The following is a 24,741-nucleotide window of genomic DNA, read 5'->3' as shown; positions in this document are numbered from 1 at the left end:
ATCAGCACACGCACACTGTGCAAATTATAACTCCATTATTATTTGTAAATATTTGATATGAAGAAATTTAACTGCATTTATCTATTTGTATTATCACAAAAAATATCATCACATTTGGCAATGACAGAACAAGAAAGCGGGTAGGCTCTAAATACAATTTTTAATTTTTGAATGCTTTCAAAAATTAAAGTTTAAAATTAAACTTTCAAAAAGTTTAAAATTATTTCATCAGTTATTTATGTAGTGTCCTGTCAATAGTGATAACCAAGAATTGATAAAATATCTTGATCAAAAATTGCATATAGCCATTTCAAACACACCACTTGATATTTAATAGTTATGCCTAGAAAGCAAGATCAAGCTTCTCATGAAGGAACTTGGAAAAACTAGTGTGTTTGGGAATTTTATACAAAGTCAATACTTAAGTCTTCCTTAATAATACTTGGAATTTTACTGATTTTAGTTCTTGTTATATCATACGTAATTTTGTTCTGCTGCTGCTGCTGCTGCTAAGTCGATTCCATCGTGTCCGATTCTGCGCGACCCCAGAGACGGCAGCCCACCAGGCTCCCCCGTCCCTGGGATTCTCCACGCAAGAACACTGGAGTGGGTTGCCATTTCCTTCTCCAATGCATGAAAGTGAAAAGTGAAAGTGAAGTCTCTCAGTAGTGTTCGACTCCTAGCAACCTCACGGAATGCAGCCCACCAGGCTCTGCCGTCCATGGGATTTTCCAGGCAAGAGTACCGGAGTGGGTTGCCATAAGAACTGCCATTTCCTGTGTGCACATTGACCTAAAAAAGATAAACCATTGAATGGGGTAGAATGAACCAATGTGCAAAATAGGCTGCACTGTCACATACACAAGGTTTCACAGGAAACATAAGAAAATTATTTACTTGCAACATTAACATTCTAAGGATACTGCTCCTGGCTCCTCTCCCTTCTAAAATTCAGATGTCAGAATTAACACATGTACCACCATCAATATTGTTCCATCTCAAAAACCCTGGGAGAAATAATTTTCAGATCATATATGGTCTCCCTTTGCTGCCAAATCTTGTTCACCCTCTTTAGCTGAGCACAGCTCTGAAAACCCAACCCAGTGACCCCTTCCTGCCCCGCCCCCAACTTCCTCTTATCTTCTGCTTCGGACCTCGTCATACATCAGTTTATCTTTCAACATACAATAATGGCATCTTATGAGCAACCTGAGAGGCTCTCTATTTTCATTTCTTCATATCCCCCACAGTTCTGAGTATATGTTAAGCTCTTAGTGGTTACCACTAATTGCCAAAATGCTGTTTGGGAAATCAAACATTAGAAATGGGTTAAGATCAGCTAATATGTGGCTCAGATGGTAAAGAATTTGTGGGAGACCCGAGTTATATCCCTAGGTTGGGAAGATCCCCTGGAGAAGGGAATGCTACCCATTTCAGTATTCTTGCCTGGAGAATTCCATGGACAGAGGACCCTGGCAGGCTACAGTCCATGGGGCTGCAAAGAGTTGGACACAACTGAGAAATTAACACTTTCACTTTCTTTTCACTTTTAATCATTTTTCTTTCTATTTTAAGTATAATACATATTCATTCTTGAAATATGAAAAATAAAACATAAAGAATTAAAATTATTCAATTCTACTATTCAGAAATACCACTTTCTACATTTTTATCCCTTTTTTTCTTTTTATACACCCCTTGCTATTATTTAAAACATAATTTGGAAAAAAAAAAAACCGGAAAACAAAATTTGAATCCTCTACATACAGTCAAGTGTTTGTTTTTTCCATTTAATAGAAGTGTTAAAGTTTTCCCCACATCATTAAGTAAATTATGATATATCTAGATATTTTACAAATATTAAAATGATGTCTTAGAACAGCACTTCCCACATTTTCATGAGCATACAAATCACTTGGGATATTGTAAAAATACAGGTTCTGGTTCAGTAGTTCTGAGATGGGTTCCAAGAGTCTGCATTCCTAACAACCTCCCAGAAGATGCTGATCCTGCTAGTCTGTGGACCACATTCTGAGTAGCAAGGGCTTAGAAGATATATATTCCATTAACGAGGAACACTTAAGTACTTCCCGGTGTTAGGCTATATGCAGTAAAATATGAAATCAATGGAGTGATAAGAATCCTTACATACAGTGTGGGAATAATACAAATGTTTATCATGTGCATACTAAGGGTGCATAGAGACACAAAGATAATTAAAAATCTAACTCCTGGTCAACGTCAATAGGTATCAATGTTTTCAAGACACTAGAGTGTTCTATAGTGGTAGAAAGCCCATCACTGGTTTCCAGGGAACAAAAGGAAAGGCAAAAAGGGAGGAAACTTTCAGGGGTGGTGGATGTTCATAACCTTGATTGTGGTGATATTTTCATGGATATTTTATATATATATGTGAAATCTGTTAAAACAACAGATTGTGCACTTTAAATATATGCAGTTTGCTGTTTGTCAATTATACTTCCATAAAGCTATTTTTTAAAGTATAGGGGGAAAAGTCACAAAATGCATTCCAGAAAGGTTGTATTAATTTACATCCTACCAGCAGCATACGCAAGTGCCTGCTTCATTACCTGTCAGCACTATGATTCCTAAAGGAAAAAAACACACAGTGCTAATTTAGAAAGGCAAAACCTCTCATTTGTTTGAATGTGTGTCTCTAATTACCAACAGACTGAAATATTTTTATGTTGATCAGCTCATCACTCATTTTTCTTTTGTAATATGTATCTTATCAAACTATAGGAGTTCTTTACTTAGATATGGCATAAATATATCACCTATTTTTTTTCTCTTGACTAGATGTTTACATTTGTGTGACATAATGCAAATGGACATATTTAAAAAGTTTAAGAATCAAAAAATAAAATAAAAACAAAAGCCAATCCTAACACTGCTCAAAACACAACCAAAAAAAGGTCAAGACTCAAAATTAAACATTAAAAAAAATCAAAGTCTTTTACATCTGTTTCTTTCACAAGATGGCTGACTTATTAGCATAAGACTGCATTAGAAGCAAGTCATACATATATATGTATCCAACTTTATCTCTTTCATATTCACTCTTTCAGTTGGGTAATAAAGTAGGTTATTTTATCCTCTTTAGAGTTTGGCACTAAAATATTACATATTTTGTGATTTAATCAGAAAGAGTCAGAATTTAGATTTATAAACTCCCATCTTTTATTTATTGATCCTAATTGTGTGAGAAATGGGTCCATGAAATCAAACTGGACTTAAGTGGTTTTTGTTTTGAATCAATTGAATAAATACCAGAAAAGGAAAATATTTATATATTTTCCTGGAGTGGAGAGTAAATCTTAATCCTGAGAAGACATATATTATTAAATTGTTTTTCTTCCCTCTATACCTTCAGTCTCACAAGATTTTTTCAGACTACACAGCAATGAAGAATGCCAATACTAGTAATACCAGTGAAAGAGGAATGCTAGTTCCTCCAAAGAATCCATCAATTTGTCCAATCCTTTGAAAATGAGTCATAATTAAGTCATTAGAAAAAATTTACATATGTATTTACTATTTAAAGAATGAAAATTTTAGTTCCCTAATAGATTTCAACTCTTGTTCTGAAGCTTGTAAGATTAAATCATTTGGTTAAGTACGTAAAACTAGATGATGTCCAATCTGAAATAAAAGTCCAGATTTCCTAATACACAAGCTGCACAGAGCAGAAAAGGAAATAATGTGGAAATCAATGATGTGGCTGAAACTCCAGAAAAATCACATTCTTGAACCTTTACTTCCTCATCCATACAATGAGGGAGGTTGGTTAAATGATTGATGTGTTTCCTTTCAGCTCTAACCTTTTCTAAATGCAGGGAGGATACGCTGATAAAACCTGTGACAGGCGCAGTCACATCGCTAGAGATTTTTTATTGCCAACTTGGGGTTTCTCAACTACTTTTCTTGTAACTCCGTACGAGCTCAGGTTCAAATTCCAGTCCTATCCTTATATAGCCTTTATAAATAATTTATCCTATTAGATAAGAGGAAATAAGGGTCCCAAGAGATTAATAGCAACTACATGTCAAACAGTCAAGATAATGGAGAATATACCCAAATACTTAGCAGTGCCCAGCACAGAGTAAGATGTTCAGTAATTGCACGTCTGTGTATCTGGGGTATCTCAGTCCATCCCGGCTGACATTAACAGAATGCCATAGACTGAGCAGCTTATAGACAACAGAAATTTATTTCTCACAAATAACTGTGGGAGAGGTTTGGAAGTCCAAGATCAAGGCAGATTCTATCTGGTGAGGGCCCCTTTCCTGGTTCACAGATGGTCGTCTTCTCACTGACTTCACAGGGAAAAGTGATAGGGAGCTCTCAGAGGCCTCTTTCGTAAGAGAACTAATCCAGTTCATGAGACCTCCACCCTCATGATCTAGTCATCTCCCAAAGCTCTACCTCCAAATACTATCACAGTGGGGGTTCGGTTTCAATAAATGAATTTCAGGGATGGTGAGGGGGTGAGGCACAAACATTCAGACTTTTGCATGGGGTAAAATAATACCAACATACACATGGTAAAACCTGCTATATCCCCAGCAACTCAAATATTAGACAGACAGGCATATGACAAACGTGAACAAGTATTTCCACTAAAGAATTACACACATAACTGAAAAATAGCCCCCAGGTCTGGCTCACAAGAGTTCAGCTATATATATTTAGTTTAAAAGAATTTGTGAAATGGTGAGCGCAGAGGGGAAGAGGGAGAAAGGAAGAAAGGAATGACCTTAACAAAGAGGCAACCCACAGCCTATCAGTCTTAAGGAACTTGGACTCCTTGCTATCTCTGTGTTATCTCATCTCTGTTTCTCTTAGTTTGCTTCACAAACCACTTCCACTTGGAATGCTTCTTACAACTGCAGATGCCCAACACTCACTCATTTTTAACATGCTACCTCCTTAATTTTTATACATTTTTAACTTGCCTTTGACTGTGTGGATCACAATAAACTAGAAAATTCTGAAAGAGATGGGAAGACCAGATGACCTGGCCTGCCTCTTGAGAAACCTATATGCAGGTCAGGAAGCAACAGTTAGAACTGGATATGGAACAACAGACTGGTTCCAAATAGGAGTACTCAAGGCTGTTTAACTTGTATGCAGAGTACATCATGAGAAATGCTGGGCTGGAAGAAGCACAGGCTGGAAGAATCACAAGCTGGAATCAAGATTGCCGGGAGAAATATCAATAACCTCAGATATGCAGATGACACCACCTTTATGGCAGAAAGTGAAGAGGAACTAAAAAGTCTCTTGATGAAAGTTAAAGAGGAGAGTGAAAAAGTTGGCTTAAAGCTCAACATTCAGAAAATTAAGATCATGACATCTGGTCCCATCACTTCATGGGAAACAGATGGGAAACAGTGGAAACAGTGTCAGACTTCATTTTTGGGGGGCTCCAAAATCACTGCAGATGGTGATTGCAGCCATGAAATTAAAAGATGCTTACTCCTTAGAAGGAAAGTTATGACCAACCTAGATAGTATATTGAAAAGCAGAGACATTACTTTGCCAACAAAGGTCTGTCTAGTCAAGGCTATGGTTTTTCCAATGGTCATGTATGGATGTGAGAGTTGGACTGTGAAGAAGGCTGAGCGCCAAAGAATTGATGCTTTTGAACTGTGGTGTTGGAGAAGACTCTTGAGAGTCCCTTGGACTGCAAGGAGATCCAACCAGTCCATCCTAAAGGAGATGAGTCCCGGGTGTTCACTGGAAGGACTGATGCTAAAGCTGAAACTCCAACACTTTGGCCACCTGATGCGAAAAGCTGACTCATTGGAAAAGACCCTGATGCTGGGAGGGATTGGGGGCAGGAGAAGGGGACGATAGAGGATGAGATGGTTGGAGGCCATCACCGACTCGATGGACATGAGTTTGAGTGAACTCTGGGAGTTGGTTATGGACAGGGAGGCCTGGTGTGCTGGGATTCATGGGGTCGCAAGGAGTTGGACACGACTGAGTGACTGAACTGAACTGAACTGGAGAACCTAGTCCAATTGCTTTGTGGCCAGTGCTTGAAAATGTTGTCCATAACTGAGTCCTAAAATAGCTTAGATTCCAAGCCGAGGACTGCCCACACCAAATTACCTGCAAACCATCACAACTAAGAAACCAGTTTTTAATGCATCAAAGCTAATGAGAAACAGCAAAATCTACAGCTCATGAATCTGTCGGGTATCTGGGTACTGGAAGGAATAGGTACTACTGCAAAGATGACCCTTCTGGAATTTTCTCAGCATATTCTAAAGTGCCAGTAACAACATTTCTTTCATTCTTAACTCTAATTTTAACAGTGAACTGAAGTAACACTTTGTATGATAGTGAGCAGTCAGGTAAATTACATCGACAACTGAATGATAGTATTTATTAAAGTTATTTTTACAAATTCAGGTCTCCAAACATTAAAAGGTTGCTTTTCACTCTAACATGTGCTTTGCAAATGTCTATCATCAGCAGACAGTGCTTTGGGTGAGTAGAGTTCAGTCTTCAAAACTGTGGCTGCATCCTTCATCTCTAGCTTTTCCACCTCCCAATTATTGACCTTACCAAAGAAAGAGGAAAATAATCAGTTTGCAGGAAGATGATGACATATAAAAGCTAGTTTTGACACCCAAGGATATTAAAATAACATCAAGCCAACCACTTACAATTTATGCACATTTTAAAAAGTTTAGTTATGACTATATATACTAGGGTTGAAGAAAGCTCTCACAGTGAAAATTACAAAAACTTTAAAGGTCCTCTAAAGGGTGCAAACATTTCTTTTTTGGGATAATCTTCCTTAGAATATACATAATAGCCAATATGAAAAAAAAAAGTGTTACAGATTAGCTCATTAGAGAAATGGGCCATCTTAACCTTGATAATCCAGGCATGATCCAGTTTTAAGATACTAAAGCATCATAATGAAGATTCAAATGTTTACATGTCACATTATATGCAGGACCAAATGACTGGCATTTAGATTGATCCTAACATTAATATAAATATAAACTTATTTGTATGGTCCTCACTCCATACAGATATCTTGAGGCTGCTCAAGTTTTGGTGTTCAGAATCAAATGAAGTACAGAGAGGGAAGAACTATCCTCTTACAACCCTCCAGCATTTTCTAGTGAGAAATATCCTTAATGGCCTCACACTGACCCATGAAAACAAAGCTTTAATCAACATCTTTTCTTCTCCTGTTTAAGATAACTTAGAAACTGAATATGGTTTCATGTTCTTAAATAGTAAAATATATTATTTACATTTTTCCACTTAAAAAAAAGGTTAAATTATCAAACCCCAAGTAAATGACTAGTAATCAACTGAGCAGAAACAAAACCATGTACCAGAAATGTTCTTTTTCAAAGAAAACAATAAGCAAAACACTTATTCCAATACTGTTGGCAGTTTTTCTAGTCCTGGTAACCAACTTCAACCATAACATTCCTGGCAGAATGAATATCAGTAATTGAAGATGATTTCATTTGCAATTTTTCTTACCAAGATTACATGAAAACCCATTATTTTCAAATGCCGAATTTTCATAGCAAGGTATCCTTTGGGGTGGGTTGAATCCAAACAGTAAGCAGATTTAGGAACACAGAGTACAGCTACTCTGAAAACAAAAAGACAAACTAGTTACTAATGAGATGACTGTGTACAACCTTGCTGTATCCTTGTTCTTTGGAGATTTCAAAGCTGAGCCCTCCACTGACCACATTCCTCACCGTTCCCTCCTGTACTAACCCTTCACTTCCTCATTACCTGGCCTGTGCAGACATTTCAGTATGTGAAGGCTACTTAGGAACCAAAAGCTTATAAAGATGTTTTATACAAACAGTATCTCTTAACCATCTTTAAGAATGGCTACATTCTTCATGAGGAAAATTTCCAGATATGAAAGCACCCATTTTAGGGCTTTCTTATACAGAGGTAATCGCTGATCTAAATATAATTATTTATGCCACTAGAAGTACTGGTGTAGGTAACACTAAATGGAAAATGCTCTGTTTGTACATATTGTCTCCCCAAGAGAGAAGCATTTAAAAACCAGGATGGGGAGACCAAAAACAAGAGATAGACAAGACTGTTGAAAAGATAATATCTGTATGTGTAAAAAAACACTGAAGGTGTAATTTTTTTTTTCATTGTTCACAGCCTTTTGGAAAGATTAAGTTCACTGGGGGAAAAAGACATTTGTATCCTTACTGTTTCCTGTGATACTATTCTGTTACCTGAGATAAAGAGAAATAAATTTTATATCTTTAAAGGAACACTGATTTCTCATTTCTTCTCAGTACTTTAGGCTGAGAGCTATTACAATATATTATTATGCCAGAACAGTTGAATTCCAGAAAAAGAAAAACGATCTTCCAATGAGGCCAGAGAGAAAGGCTTTCCTTAAGGGGAGATAGGTGCCACGTATAGGGAAGATAGAGGCTGATAAAGACGGCCAAGGAGCAATGTAGATGGACTTGCAAAGGAGCAAAAGTTACAGAGCTGTGAGTGGGAAGTGATGGGCAGATAAAGAGTCTGAATCCCTACAGACTTTTTTCTGTACCTCTCTCTATGTATTCATGTCCTACAAAGCAGTAGGGGATGTAAGTCGCCTGGGGTCAGGATCCATCTGACTCAGCTGTGTGTGCCCTGCAGGCCCTAGCAAAGCCATTCCACAAAGGCTGACTGAACACGGGGTGTGAACACAGGGTGTGTGCAACACGACCTGATCCAGCTGCTTACAAGGCAGAACGTGCTCTTGGGGAGCAGCATCAATTTATCCCAGAGACACCTTCTGTACTGTGTGAGGCAAGGCAACTACTTCTAATTAACCTCAATATGGTTTGATCCATATACAATATACCTTAATTAAAAAACTAAAGTTTTTCTACCTTTTGATAGGTTTGACTGGTAGAACAAAATATTTATACTGGGTATTTTATTTTGGTAGAAGTCTTAATTCTTTAGGATCACTATTTCATTATCTTGTCAAAAATTCACACTGTGCTGATGGTTTCAATTATGTCAGTGTTGTTTGACTGCACTGTTTAGCTTTAAATCCTAATTTTTTAGAACTGCCTGTTTCATTAAATGGCCAACTCCAACCCACAGTCCTCAACCGCAGTGCCTACATATATACCTAAGAAGTAGACTAATGGATGAGACATCCCTAGGTACGTAACAAGCTCCATACAAATAGAAAGTCTTTGTATTGTTACTGCTATTTAATACAAAGTCTTTGAGAATTAAGATTTAAATACAGACAGCTCAGCAGATGAGTATGTGTAAACAACCTCTGAATATCTGTAGAAGTTACCACGTCCACATCAGAAAATGGAAGTACTTGGGTCCGGTTAGCATCCATTCTGATTTCAAAATCTGGAAGAAAAAGAAATTGATACCAATTTTTCAAACACTGCTCAGTGATTTTTTTGTTTAAAAACGACTACTACTACTACCAATAATGACAATGGCAACAGCTAAGGTATACCGAGCTTACTTACACGTGCCAGATACTAGTCTGGATTTTACATGTATTGTCTCATTTGTAGGTCACAGGAACCGTATGGGGTGGGTGCTATTATCACTGCCATTTTACACTTAAGCAAAGAGGCTTGTGAGTGCTGAAAGCAGGGCACTAGTAAGCCGGGGAGTAAAAATCCACACCTAGATAGTCCAGCTCCACCAGGGCCAACGCTGTACCACACTAAGCTGCCACAGTAAACTCCTAATCTTTTGTCAGAAAAAAATAAATATAAAGTAAAACAGAAGAAGCTCGTATAAAGTCCCATACCAATAAAATAATTATGCGGCAACTGTACACTTTGTGAGAAGCACCCTTCCCCCAGAAGGTCACTCAGCACTGCGGCAACCTTTGGCTGTGGACAGAAGGTTGTGGGGGGTAACCGTGGCAATGCCAAGTCCAGGTCCTTGTGACAAGGAGCATCATCAAGTTTTAGACAAGCAGCCACAACATGAAGCCTGTGAACATTCCTCTCCACGTCACCTAAAAAAAAAAAATGTAGTTAAGAAATAATAGTAATGTCACATTAAAGAAATTGTATTAATGTACCTATAATTCTGATTATTTGCTTATCAGGAGGGATTTCTCTATGTCCCCCAAGTTCCCACAGTGTGTAGATCTGTGCCTGTACCTGATAAGGTTTTAAGGTTTAAAATACCTTTCAAGTATTTTTCCTTGAAAAATTTCCTCACTCTTCACTGAACTGATGAGGAAATGCTCAAGAATGTTAAAGCGCACCCTGATTAACTAAGGGCAAAGTTGGAACCAGAATTTAAGTCTCCTGGGTTCACAGCTGCTTCCCCTACATTAGACTGCTTGAAAAATCAGCACATAGTATTTCTCTGCCACACTTCAACTCTGAAATTTCATTCCACTGTTTTTAAAAGGATTTCAAATAACCCTATTTCCCAGATATGGGCTTCCCAGGTGGCGCAATGGTAAAGAAGCCACCTGCCAATGTAGGAGACCCAAGAGATTTGGGTTCGATCCCTGAGTTGGGAAGATCCCCCGGAGCAGGAAACAGCAACCCACTCCAGTATTCTTTCCTGGAGAATCCCATGGACAGAGCAGCCTAGCAGGCTACAGTCCATGGCGTTGCAAAGGAGTCAAACACGATGAAGCAAATGAACATGGGTGTAAGCCTGATACTGCTTTTCCCTTAAAAAAAAATCATAATAATAATATTTATTTATTTGGCTGCACCGGGTCTCAATTGCACATGTGGGGTCTAGTTCCCTGACCAGGGATCAAACCCAGGCCCCCTGCATTGGGGGCGTGGAGTCTTAGCCACTGAACCACCAGGGAAGTCCCTGATTTTCCTTCTTTAATAGTAAAAACCAAAAGTAAACAATTAATTTTGGTTTTAAGAGTAAATAAATTCATTACTTTGCTAACTATTTGGTTTCTTAATCTAACAGCTGTGCCCTCATTACAGACCATGGGTGGCAAAGCTTTATAGCTGCAAAAGTTGACTAAACTTGGCTTCAAATGTGACATGTAAAGATTAGAAGTATAAATACCTCTGATATGGACATAAAGAGCAACTTGAACATTTAGTCTTTGTATAGGTGCATAAAGTGTAAGTAAAAAAAACAGTGACGATGTGTTTCTTACTCCTGCCGGCTATGTGCAGGGTCTGTCATTAAAGGAGGCTCCACAAGGACTTCCCTCATAGCTCAGTTGGTAAAGAATCTGCCTGCAACGCAGGAGACCCTGATTCAACTTCTGGGTTGGGAAGATCCGCTAGAGAAGAGATAGGCTACACACTCCAGTATTCTTGGGCTTCCCTGGTGGCTCAGCTGGTAGAGCTGCAATGCAGGAGACCTGGATTTGATCCCTGGGTTGGGAAGATCCCCTGGAGAAGAGAAAGGCTACCCACTCCAGTACTCTGGCCTGGAGAATTGCATGGACTGTATAGTCCATGGGTCACAAAGAGTAGGACACAACTGAGCGACTTGACTTTACAGGTTTGCTGGCTTAAAGCATGGCCCTTTGACGTCACTACCTTTGGTCCTTTCATTAGGAGCACTTGCTCCAGAAGGTTTAACTGACACTGCTGCAACTGAGCCCCTATTGAGAATCACCAGGTAGCCTGGCAGTACTGCCTTATTTCAGTCACACTGCGCACTGCCATCCTACCTGACGTCAGCAGGTCATCAATGATGTCCTTCTGAAGAAGCTGATTAATGAGGGCCAGGGGAAAATGGTTCATAAAGCAAAACGAACACACTGCATTTAACAGGTTTTCAGAAGATATGTGGTGAAGACTACCAGTCAGAGCACTGGCCATAACTTCTAGGAACCTAGAGGGGCAGAAAGGAAACTTGGCTTACAAATGAAAAGACAAGATCATAACAGCGCTAGTGAGGTGTCACAGGACCAACAGCTTTCAGTGGATAAAACCATCAGGCTTGCATCTGCACTAGGTCTTCACACATCTTTCAGGTCAGCTGACTCTCATAACAAATACACACATTCAATAAAGGTGAGCTGCCATGGTATGTCTTCCATAGAGCAGATACTTATAGGCTTTAACTCATTTAATTCCCATTCAAACTCTATGAGATAGCTGTCATTATTATCCTCATAAGAAAAATGAGTAAATAGGCTCAGTGAGGTCGAGTAACTCGTCCAAGGGACACAGCCAGGAAGCAGCAGGGCCAACCCTGAAATCCAAGCTGTTAGGGTCCAGAGCCTTTTAACCACGGTGCTAGGCTTTTATCCTGAGTAAATCTACAAGGCCTGGAATGCCACTACAGGTTTATAACCTATTAAAATTCTGTTGCTATTAATGCTCTGAGCTGAAAGAACCACAGGCCTAATCGTACCACCTCAGCTACGGTTATGTAGGATAACTGAGCACAGATGAAGAGAAGGGAAATCAAGGTTAGTTGAGGCCATGGGCCCAGTGTGAAACTGCTAATAAAGGGCCGAGACACACTTTGAACCCAGGTCAGTTTGACTCTTAAGGCCTAAGTTATATTTCATTATACCAGAAAAAAAAAAGTAGTGCCTGCAAACTACTCTGCTAGTGTACAGGAAAGAATGTAGACAGGGTGGCTTTGGGGATAAGGAGAATTATGGTAAGTAGAAAAGATGGCAAAAGCAAAGACCACTTGAAACTAAGCACAGAAATGGGAGCCCTGAAAGTGTATCCTATGCACGCTGTGCTAAGTGACCAGTGAGGCGCAGGGCACGTGTGCCCTGAAGTAAGCCCTTAGTAACAGTGAGCCACAAAGGGAACTGTCTGAGATCGACTGGGAGATCCCATGGCGAGAGGAGATGGATGACGAGAAAGGCTGTGGTAGGTCCTAGAGACAACAGTGAGGCAAAGGAGAAGCTGATGGGGGTCTGGAGGAGGCAGCCACAAGGGCTGGTCTGGAGCCCGAGGGGTGATCCCCCCTCCCACTTCTCGTGCCACACTTCACCTCCGCAACACTACAGTCTGTGTCATTCCCTGCACGTAGTCCGCTGCTTCTTTCCCTCCTGACTTGAATAGAGTCCTTTCTACACCGGATGCTCTTTCCATGGCTACCTCCTATAATCTTTTAAGATTTGCTCAGGTACCATCTCCTCCAGGGAGGACGCTTGACATCTACCCTGACTTTCTACTTCACCAGGCTAGCATCCTGGCACATTCCTCCTCTATCCCTAGGTAACCTGTACAAAACTCCGCCACTTCCATGTTCATGCTATATTTAATTGCCAACTTATGTCTACGTTACCCATCACATAGAATCATCTGGCAAAAAAGGATTATGTCTTACTCACTTTTGTCTTAAGTACCTGAGCACTTAATACAAGTTTTCTGACTAAATGAACAAATACAATTAGAGGAGAAAGAGGATAATATTATTGGAAAAGAAAGAGTCAAAAATAATCAGCTAAAAATTCACCAAGTTGTAAACATTGAATATGCACAGCTCTTTACATGCTGTTACTCATACCTCAATAAAGTGGAGCAGGAAATGGCAACCCACTCCAGTACTCTTGCCTGGAGAATCCCATAGACAGAGGAGTCCATGGGTTGTAAAGGGTTGGACATGAATGAGTAGCCAAGCACACAAAGTGGTTTAAAAAAAACACTTGACATGGTACTTGATAAACAGTAAACAAAACAAACAAAAGACCAAGAATGAGCTGACTTTCAGAATTACTGATCTTGAGACCCCTGTGGAATCTCCGGTGACCATATACAACCCAGAGCTCAGGAGCACACTGATGGCCAGAGGTGCAATCCGGGATTATCTACAGGGTGGCAAGCACAGATCAAAAAGAGAAGAAACCAAAGGACTGGAGTGACAGAGTTGAAATGGTCCATGTTTTCTTCCTAGGGCTTCAAACCCAGGAAGATATTCTAGATTTAACACATTCTCTTTACCAGAGGCCGTAACATAAATAAAATGATTAAGGAACAGCATGTGGATATACAAAGTGCTAAGTCAAATTTTCTACAACTCTCCTACCTAATCCATCTCTTCCAGCCAACTCACTTCCCAAATGCTTCGAGTTACTGCTCCTAAAACCTTTGCCATTCCACCCTAGGAGGCCATCTTCCTTTCTCCTTCCTCCATAAAGCACTCATTTGGTACCTATCACATTGCCTTCCTCTCAATATACATGACTTGCCTCCTTCTCTATCCTAAGAAGGATGGAGAACACAAACTTCTTTATTTATAGTCCTCAAAATACCAACTTCAGGCAACTGAACATTCATGGACATTCAGGAATTTCTTATTGATTAATCTCAATCTATTAGCGACTCTTGTCACTCCTACTTCTCCAAAGGAGAAACGCTGAGGTAGGAGGGTAGGGTGAAACCGCAGTTCCTCAGTCTCAGCATGGCTGACAATCTGGCCTGGATAATTCGTTGTTGCAGTGCTGACTCGTGCACAGTAGGGCACTGGCAGCATCCCCAGCCTCCACCCACTGGAGAGTGTACAACAACTCTCTCCCCCACCTCCCCAGCCACACAAAAACTAACATCCCCAGATACTGCCAAATGTCCCCTAGGAGGCAAAACCATGGCCAATTGAGAACCAACGAGTCAGACGAAAGCAGAGCAGACAGACAAGTACAACATTCACGGTTCCCCCTCAGTATGACCTATTCCTAGTTGTGTTTTGTTGAATTTCCTAACCTGTGTAGCTACTTAGGGTTACCTTTGTTATCCATCCTCTATTTCCAACGTAACAATTTTACTGGACCAAATTATCTCCTGGGACACCTACAGTCAACTGAAAAACTCCCTAACTATTCAGTGTTTGTTCTCTGAATTCTACGGAATTCATGAGGCTGTTTCTGGAGTTTTAATTACTACTCAGCTTAACAATGCTACTTACTCCAGTATTCTTGCCTGGAGAAACCCATGGACAGAGGAGCCTGGCAGGCTACAGTCCATGGGGTCACAAAGAGTCAGGCACAACTGAGCGACTAACAATTTCACACCTTTCACTTTCACATCTTAGCAGTATTTGTCAAGAAGGGGCAGGCGGAACATAGGAGCCAGCTTCATAATAAAACCAAGAGTGGGTAGTAGAGGAAGGCTGAATTTGGGGAGAATCTTTTCAACCTTTATTTCATGTCTATTCTGTGCCAGGCTCTGTGCTACGTTTAGAAACACAGGCACCTGGGTCTGACACTAGAAAGCTCTGCAATTGTGGAGAGAGGTTTATTGACAAATAACTGCAGCTATGTGTCAAGGTTCCACCAGAGATTTATACAAGACATGACAAGCACAGGAGCTCTGATGGAGACATAAGGGAAAGCACAGGACACATATAGGAAGTGAGTCTTTTTGGAACAATGGAGGAGTGAGCAGCTGCTTTTCTTGGCCCAGCATTTCTTTGATCACCAGAGCCAAAGAAACGGGCATGTGACCCAAACTCGCTCAATCAGATTTTCTCTTCTGTAAATCTAGATCTTGAGAAAAAAAACCACAGGGACAAAAAGCTGATGGAGCCAAGCTGGGCATGCATGCTCAGTTGCTCAGCCATGTCCAACTCTTTGCAACCCCATGGACTATAGCTTTCCAGGCTCTTCTGTCCATGGGATACTCCAGGCAAGAATACTAAAGCGGGTTGCCATTTCCTACCCCAGGGGATCCTTCCAACCCAGGAACTGAGCCCGTGTCTCTTGCGTCTCCTGCATTGGCAGGGGGATTCTTAACCACTGCATAAGCTGGGAGCCAAGCCACTTGGTGGCCAAGAAATGGCCTGTGAACCCTGCCACTAAGACCCTCAGAACTGCCACAGTTTATTCCTTCAAGACCTTAATCTAATAATTACTGTGTATCAGGCACTGCCTTAAGATTCTGACACAGGTTAACTCACTTGATCCTCATAACAATGATTATATATTTGTGCAGTATGATTAGAAATAAGTCATTATTCATCCCCATTTTAACAGATGAAGAAACTGAGGTACAGGTAAGTTACAGGTAAGGTAAAGTTAAGTAGATAATGAATGGCAGAACTAAGATTCAAACCTAAGCAAGATGTCATGTTATATACGTTTCTGGTTTTTAACAAACCCTTAACTGATCTAGAGAAAGAAAGATGTTCTGGGTGGAAAGAAGAGGTCTGAAAGAGTCTGGCACATCTGAGAAATTGCTGTGTTTATTAGCAGAAATGTACGATTGGAGTTAAAATGAAAAGAACAGAAAGCGGTAGTTTGGGACCAAATAAAGAGCTAGGGTCAAAACTGAACTATAAACTAGGGTGCTAAGGGAATAAGTTGGGTAAAAGCTTGAAACGAGGTCTCCTACACTGAATTATCAAATACACTGCAAAGAACAACAACAAAAGAGCAAAAGCAAAGCGTGTATCTTTATCAAAGATAAAACTGTCTACCTTCATAAATAAAGAATATTATGTTTTATTTCTGGAGAGGGATGGGTTTGCTTGTGAGGACTCATTGAGCTTTGTTAATCTTTTCTATAAATATGATATGTGGCAATAAAAAAGTAAAAATGAACTAGTACATACTTGTGGGTCTGGCATTTGTAGAAGTGATTGAGAGAAGAATATACATTAAGAATACCGACAAGGCTTTTCACATTTAGGAAGCCAGGTTCATCTGCTGCTTTCTTTATAAATAAGTCCATCAAACCAACAGGTCGAAAGCCAAAGTTTTCAAATAAAATGAGGAGAAAAAGAACCTAAAAAACAGAAAGAATTGAGGAAAAACTTCTTAAGAATTACAGTGTTCTCAGAAATCTTTTCGATTTCAAACAGTTTAAATAGCAACAGAATTGTCCTGATTGAAAAATATTCCCTTAAAAGGAGTAATTATCTTTCCCTTATAAAATATCAAGTTAATAAGCCACCTCTTTTTATAAGCCGAGAAGCAGAGCACACAATGGTTCTCATTTCCAATGTCATTTAAAATAAATCCTTTCCTACATGCTTTTCACACAAAATCTCTGCAAATTACCTTTAAATATCCCCCTTCTGAAGTTTTTCAAAATGACCAAGTCAATTTCAAACTGCTCTCCTTTCCAAACCTAGACACTTCCTATATTCTAATAGATAAAAGATAACTCAAAAATTTCTATGTTCAATATTAAACACTAGAAGTGAGAATAGAGCTGAAATACATTGATTAAAATAAATGTTTGACTTCACCTCTCATTTCCCTCTTTCTCATTCTTACAATAAGGACTTCTCTTTTCAAAATCAATTTCCATAGTAAACACAATATTCACCTCAATCTCCAAAGAGAACTAAGCCAGTAATCTAACATGGTTACCTCGGCTTCACTATAAAAAGCAGCTTTTACCAGTTGCTTCATTTAGACATTTTACTATTAACACAAGCCTGAACTTAAAGGCTCTTACCCTTGAAGAACCAAGCAAACTTTCCATACATAGAAGACAGTAATGACATTTTATTCTTCAAAAAGCTTAAGCCCGTCATATTACCTATTTTTATTATTCTAAATCTAACAAAGGAAACATAGAAAGGCAGAAATAATCCTTAGTATCTAACCAAAGTACCATATAATATTATGAAAAACAGACTTTGGCAATACAATTTTTGTTTCAGACAGAAAGATGATCAAGATGTTGAACAGTACATAATAGGTAACACTCAGACAGAAATTGTAAGGAGCTAATTTTTCAAAACCAATTCAGCATTGGAATATTTTGGAATCTAAACCACTTTAAAATGATAGAGAAGTATATCCACAAATTAATAAATTAATACATTTCTTGAAAGTTTCTGAGACTTATTCTAAACTATTAACATACTTACTTTTTTCAACTTCCAGATGTCAAAAGTTGTAGCCACATAATCTGCTATTCCTTTAAAAAGATCTATATTAATATATTGGAGGTCCTTGCAAGACTGCAATATGTTGATCAGTATTTTAAAAGGACACCCATGGATGTTACCTTTAAGAATGAGTTAGATAAACAAAAATTACCAGATGATTTTGACTGTAAGATTCAAAATACTATATACCCAGCACTTTTTTTAGAAAAACAGCACTGTATTTTGTAAAAACAAAAAACAATAATTATAGGTAAAAATAGATCTAATGATATCATCAGATATTTTTTCATATAACAGCAAACAAACAAAACAAATATAGTTCAGAACAGATCGGATGCTATAAACCATGTAAGAAAAATTCCCCTTACTTGTGACTCTCTTACTGCACTCATTCAGAAGGATAATGGAACGGTGATTCATGGCGGCCAGCACTGAAAACATGTGCTGGCAATTCAAAACAGAGAACTGGTCTAATTCTTTCAAGGCTTTCATCTAAAGGAAAATAAATTTTATCATTTGTGGTAAAATAAATTAAAATCTTATATTTAAATAAAAAAGGATAAAGTTTGAGCAAAATGACTCAGACATAAATATTTCTATTATTCCACTTAAGCAAAGTTATATCTAAAAGCACAACAATGTCCTCCTAATAAACTGACTTTAGGAGATGATAGCAAATCACAGGAAATATCTTTTTCAAATTTTACCCAACAGAGAAAATTCAGAAAGTATTACCTCCAATTTCCTTTTAAGACCAATCGGAGCATCTTTTCCAATACTTCTCATTACAGTTTGTAATGTGAAGACATGTTTTATTTTCCAAACTTGCTCATCAACTAGCATCCTGTCATCAAACACAACAAATACCACAGTCTTAGGATCTTAAAACAAGAAGAGAAATCTTAAAAGTCAGTTGGTCCAGTTCCTACTTATAGGCAAGGAATATGAAGCCCAAAGAAATGAAATATCTGCCCACGAGAGTTTAAACAGTTAGTGAAAGCTCCAGGACCTGACCGGTATTCTTTTCTCTCACATTATTTTGCTATCTTTGTGCATAAACAAATACCAGGAGATTATATTAAGACATCCCAATGCATAGTCATGAAATTGGGAATTAAAAATTATTTTCATAAACCTATGACATAAGATTAGGTGCATCAATTTTATAAAAACTCAACCTCCTTTGCAAGCTGGGCTACTGTCATGTGACTCCCACATAGTGCCCAAATAACCATTATGAACTGAGCATGTATCAGTTCTCCCCCGGCCCATGTTAATACTATGTTTTAAGATAATTTTAATGTTGTCCACACTTTTTCTTATACTGAATCCTGAAAGAAGCATTATTTCTAGCTTCACCTGTTCCAAAGTCAGGATTTAAGTTTAATAAGCTATTAAAGACCAGCTTCCCTTGTAGGTCAGCTGGTAAAGAATCTGCCTACAATGCAGGAGACCTGGGTTTGATTCCCAGGTCAGAAAGATCCCCTGGAGAAGGAAATGGCAACCCACTACAGTATTCTTGCCTGGAGAATCCCATGGACAGAGGAGCCTGGCAGGCTACAGTCCATGGGGTCGCAAGAGTCTGACACAACTTAGCAACCAAACTGCCACCGCCACCAACAAAGTTTTTTATGCCCCCACTTAAAAAAAAAAAAAGTTGTCCAATTTTCATCTTGGTTTTTGATTTGAGATAAGAGAAAAAGAGAAAGCCACTTGAAGAAAGTGTAAGAGAGTTCTCACCGCAATCCTGCCAAAAGAACATCCACATTCTTGCATGGCTCCATTGTGTTTAAGATAGTTGACAAAACTGAAAGACATTTCTCATCACACTCGTTGATACGTTCCTATTGAAATGTAATCACAAAAACACTATAGGTAACGAGTTCATAGTAGATGACCTCACCCAAGCAAAACCACTGAACTGATGCTTTCAACTAAAGGATTAAGTATCAAACCAATTATTCAGAGTCAGTCCACAATAAACAGCAACTTTGGAAAATCAGACGTTATATGTAAGTGAACTTTTCAAATAATTGATACACATTCTTTTTGTATCAACAATTTCTTTATACTTTCAATTACCACTGAAAATGATTTGACATTGATTATATTCCTCCACTTCCGAAATAACTTTCATCAAGCATTATTTTTACCCCTTCTTGAGACCGAAGGCCATCATGGTGAAAAGTGCAGTAATAAGCCATAGGACAGTTTTCCCACGCCTCGTGAATCTTACATTGCTGTGCTTACAATTTCCCTATATTCTTTCCTGAGTATCAAACTGCAACCTCAGTTATAAACTTTCTAATTCACATCTGCTGTCACATTTTACCACCACTATCTTGATCTCAAGACGAACCCAGGCCCCCTGGATCCTTCTTTCAAACCCTTTGAATCAGCGTATTACTTTAGTTCCAGAAAGGGCCTAATTTAGAAAGTGAACAGTAATAGCACAGCTCACCTAGTGCTCTACAATTTAATCACAACTAGTCTATACACCTCACAAGAGTACTTGTAATCACACCTGCAAGATGTATGCTCGTTTGCTAAAATTACATGACCAACAAGCCACAATGCCTGAAATCAGAAGCAAATATTGATAAGAAATGGATACTGCTGGAAGGGAAAAAGGTCTCATTCCCATGAGAGGGTTTCCATTATAGCATTCCACCAATATCTCCTATAAAAGACAAGACCACCTGGCTAGGTGTTTGAAGGGCAAGCTTCACTGATGATATATTTCATACCTAGCTAAAATGTCTTTGCAACATTCCCACATGTTAGTGAGATACAATTATATGTATAGATAATCTGACCCCAAATACCCACTGGTCATATTTCACCAATGAAGATACTATGATGATGGGAATACCTGTCCAAAATTCATTTAGAGAATCACTGACAAGGTAAAGTGACTTACTGCAATTACTTTTAAGTAACTATATAGGGAACAGAGTCTACCAAAAAACACAGATATTCTGCAGTTTAAATAAACACACACAATACAAATTAGTTACTGGTTGAAAACATGTGGAAATCACAGTAATGTTAAAAGTTTAAAACTCTCAAATATCTACAAACTCGATAGGATACATGTCAGATCATCCTCAGGAAATTCCTATCTTTAAAAAAAATTTATTTAATTATGATCATTGAGTTTCAAAGTCTGAAGAGCCCACTCTTAAGAGGTAAACAATTACTTAAAGAAACTATTCTTTTTCTTGGCCAACCTGGTGTCATTTCAGTGACACTGAAGAGGACACTGACTCCTTTGTTTGAAGCTAAAAGTGGTTCCCCCACCCAATTTCATTTTTCCAATAAACTTTCCACTCACAGAGTGATCTAAATACTAACTGGAGCAGCTTGACCTTTGCTTAAAATACTCCAGTGGATCCCCCTGCCTATAGCATAAAGGCAAACTCCTTAGCCAGGCATAAAAGGCTCTTTATGATTCAGCCTCTTTTTTCCCGAACCTCATGCCCTGTCATGACACCAACCCCTCCTCCTTGACAACCACAGGAACAATTTCCTAACAATTCCCTCAAACTCATAACCCCAATAATCTGTACTTCAACCACAGTGAACTACTTTCAGCTCACCAAACTTTTCTCCAGGATTTGAACATATAGTCTTCTCTACTTGAAACACCATCTCCTTTGCTATCAACCTTCTCACTGACTGCTGGCCATCCCTTGCACTCAGCTTAGACATCATCTTCTACTGGGCTTGAATTTTAGCTCTACTATGACAAGGTGTTTGTTCATTAAACCAGCAAGTATTTATCAAAAACCTACAAATGGTGACATTAACAAATATGTGGCCTTGGGCAAGCTATTTAACCTCTCTAAGCCTAAATTTCCTAATCAGGAAGAAGTAACAATAACTACTTTTAAAAGCTACACTGAGAATTATATGAGACCATCCTCCTTTCAAACTCTGTATATATCACTGCTTCAAACAGTAATCTTGTATCCTTCTCCCCTATCACCTCTTCTCATCATGAAGGCATTCTCCCAACTAGGTTTGAAGCCCCTGGTTACACACTGTGTATATTTTTCTTTCATTGCACTAAAAGCTCTATGTGGCCCTTATTTTGTAATTGTATTCCCAATGATCAGTGCTACATTTTCGTAGTGTCTACAATGTCATAAATGTATGAATGAATATTGGTTATTTTTGTAATTGCCTACAAAGTATCTGTTGTCCCCTCTACGTTACAAAGACAGGAATTATGTTCTCCATATCTTTACATCCCTAGTAACAAGTGTAATAACTAATCCACAGGTGACAGCCAATGAACACTTATTGCGTGAATAAATAAATTCAGTAGTTGTGACTTTAGCCAAGTTGCTTAACAATATCTCTTTCTTCACCTGCTAGAGTAACACCAACCTCACACAGCTATTGTGAAGATTAAACAGGACAACACAAGTAAAAGGTATACAGGGAGTCAATAAATACTAGCTTCCTTCCCTTCCCTTCTCTCCTCCTTTCAACTACCCAACCTGTTTGTGTATATTTTGTCTCTCTTCCCCCTTTAGCTTATTCACTATTACTCAACTCCGGAGAAGAAAAATGGGGCAAGTGTTCATAAACTTCTAAAGCAAAAGAAAGATCTTGCTAACTTGAGGTATCTAAATCACAGAATATTAGTCTATGTAGAAAGAAATGTAAACTACCATTCCAATGATAAGTTTCATTCAAGGAGTCTATATGTTTACTTCCTATCATTCTTTCAAGATTTGCTAAACCGAGTATATTTACACCTCCTTTTGATTTTACCTGGACCACCCTCAGCAAAGTCTGTACGAGCAGAGTGTTCTGAGGAATCCCAAGCTTCACTATAGCATGAAGACTAAACAGCAGGTTGTCGAAATACATGATCTTGGCTTCTCTCATAACGTGTTCACACAGCTGGTTAAACGCAGGGTGGTTAAACATCAATTGTTTTTCAAAGCGCTTCTGATCCTCAGACATGCGTTTGGCAACTGTCCACATGGCTGAGAAATAGTTACTACTGGGAAATTTAGGTGCTTTTGAAAATATATCTAACACATCACTCAGGGAATTACACTCCTGAGACAGTTTTTTACTGCTGATTAGGGTTGGTTTTCTTCTCTTGGTGAGAACATCTTCATCAGAGGCTTCCTGATGAAAGCTTTTCTTCAGTTCATTAACAGAGACAGGAAAGTGTTTTGAATCAAAGGACAGTCTTCTAGGACAACGTAGTTTGTCAACTGTAAATACTGTTACCGTGCTTACGCCCTTTTTTTGACAGCCATCACCTTCTGATTTAAAAATTAAAGCATCCTGAAACAGATATCTAGTAGATGAATGCATTTTATTACCAAATGTATTTAAGAGGTTTCTTCGGTTCCAGTTTGAATAAGTAATATTTGGTCTGCAAAATGCCAAAGGACATAGCCTCACAGTTCTGCCTGTTGGAACGAAAGTACTGACTTGTCTGAGGTTCCATAAAAAGGAACCCGCTCTGTTATTCATTTTCTAGTTACTGAAGTACTTTCAAAAGACTTTAAAGTTATCAAGATGACACACACGTCGCTTCTACATATGAAAAAAAACTCATGTCTGCCGTCGTTTTCCTGCAGGGGAAGGGGTTATAAGAGAAATAAAAATTAGAGTAAATTTTCTACTTAAAAATATAAAACCCATGTAACAGAGACTAAAGTGGGGACTTAGGGAGACATTAAGATTTACCTTAAAAGGGTAAAACCATTTTACCAAATACGGGCTTTTTCCACCTCTACCACAATGTGTATACACAGTCTTAAAGGAGCAAGGTTACGTTGCAAGTAGTGGATGCATAAATAAGTCTTAAAAAAAAAAAAAGTGGGTTTCTGACGGGAAAGTTTTCATACAAAGCTTTCTTTGCAGTAAGAGATTTTACGGAGATGTCGGCAATAAAAATTAAGGGCTTAACCGTGATGGATACTTTTTAACCCGAGGATTTAACAGCAGCTAAACACGAACTGTTAAAATAAGGCCTTGGACAAGCACAACGGTTCAGGGGAGGAAGCAGCAAACTGAAGTGATGCTTGCACGTGGCCTGCGTTTGGGAGAGAGATGCAACCAGTCTCCCCAGGTCTCAGAACCCGTGTGAGGAGTCCGTGCTTCCGGAGCCAGGCATCTTAGTATGAACCCACTTCCCTCAACTTACTTCCCGGGCAACTTCGGAGACCTTTCTCCGAAAGGCAAGAAGTCTAAGGCGTAGTACAACCAACTGTTCCGCTTAAGTTCGTCCTCCACTCACCTTAGAGTAGAAGCCTGTGATTGTAGACAGGCGCGGCCATGACAGTTTCCCCGCGAACTGAGCGAATCGCGAGATTTTACGGATCCCTCGTAGGTCAAAAAGTGTTTGTTCGCGGACGGTTGGAAATATTTAGAGTGAAGAAAGCCTACCGAAAAGAATGACTACTTTTTCTTAGCTGCAGGGAACAGGCACGAGGGAGACCGCAGAGCTTTTAATAGCAATATATAACTGTGCACCCCAACATCTTTCCAGCTGGGCGCGAGTCCGCGCTCAGCTGGCGAGTGCGCCTGCGCCAAGTCCTGGGCGGCTTGGTTACCTGGAAACGGTGGAGCCGCGGTCCCAAGCCCAGGGTCCCGGCTTTGCCATGGCCAAATTCGTGCTCGCGGGTGAGTGATAACCCCGTACACCCGCAGATCGCTCAAAACACCGACGACTGCCTACCTCCTGTGGCCGCCCCAGCTTTTATATGGGCCACCCAGGCTTTATTATGCTTTCATTCAAAAAGGTGAATTGAGCAGTGTGTACAAACACTGCCGGAAGCAGGATGCAGTGAAGGGAAAGACATCCTTGCCTTCGAGGTGCTCTTGGTCTCACGGGATCCAGTAGCACTTAAACAAACAATTTTGATGGTGCGG

The 24,741-nt window shown here is 39.1% G+C and overlaps 2 protein-coding genes across 2 annotated transcripts in view; one reads left to right on the top strand and one right to left on the bottom strand.

The window, feature by feature from the left end:
- Positions 1-6,460: 6,460 nt before the first annotated feature.
- On the bottom strand, positions 6,461-23,337 carry FASTKD2 (FAST kinase domains 2). The gene is made up of 11 exons (XM_068969000.1): positions 22,618-23,337; positions 19,576-19,679; positions 18,571-18,679; positions 18,204-18,327; positions 17,815-17,954; positions 16,546-16,718; positions 11,699-11,862; positions 9,830-10,042; positions 9,330-9,414; positions 7,540-7,654; positions 6,461-6,592 (listed from the first exon to the last, which is right to left on the bottom strand). Exons 1-11 carry the CDS (start codon positions 23,335-23,337, stop codon positions 6,473-6,475), a joined length of 2,067 nt encoding a protein of 688 aa, XP_068825101.1. The 3' UTR covers positions 6,461-6,472.
- Positions 23,338-24,470: 1,133 nt separating this feature from the next.
- Positions 24,471-24,741, top strand: part of MDH1B (malate dehydrogenase 1B) — a 58,344-nt gene continuing 58,073 nt past the window's right edge. The window contains exon 1 of the mRNA XM_068968477.1: positions 24,471-24,492. Within this exon, the coding sequence (XP_068824578.1) occupies positions 24,471-24,492 (22 nt within the window). The remainder of the gene's footprint in view (positions 24,493-24,741) is intronic.

Source organism: Capricornis sumatraensis, chromosome 3, assembly GCF_032405125.1.
Source record: "Capricornis sumatraensis isolate serow.1 chromosome 3, serow.2, whole genome shotgun sequence".
Taxonomy (NCBI): Eukaryota; Metazoa; Chordata; class Mammalia; order Artiodactyla; family Bovidae; genus Capricornis; species Capricornis sumatraensis.
Note: the sequence above shows the minus strand (reverse complement) of the source record. Positions and strands in the feature narration are given on the sequence as shown.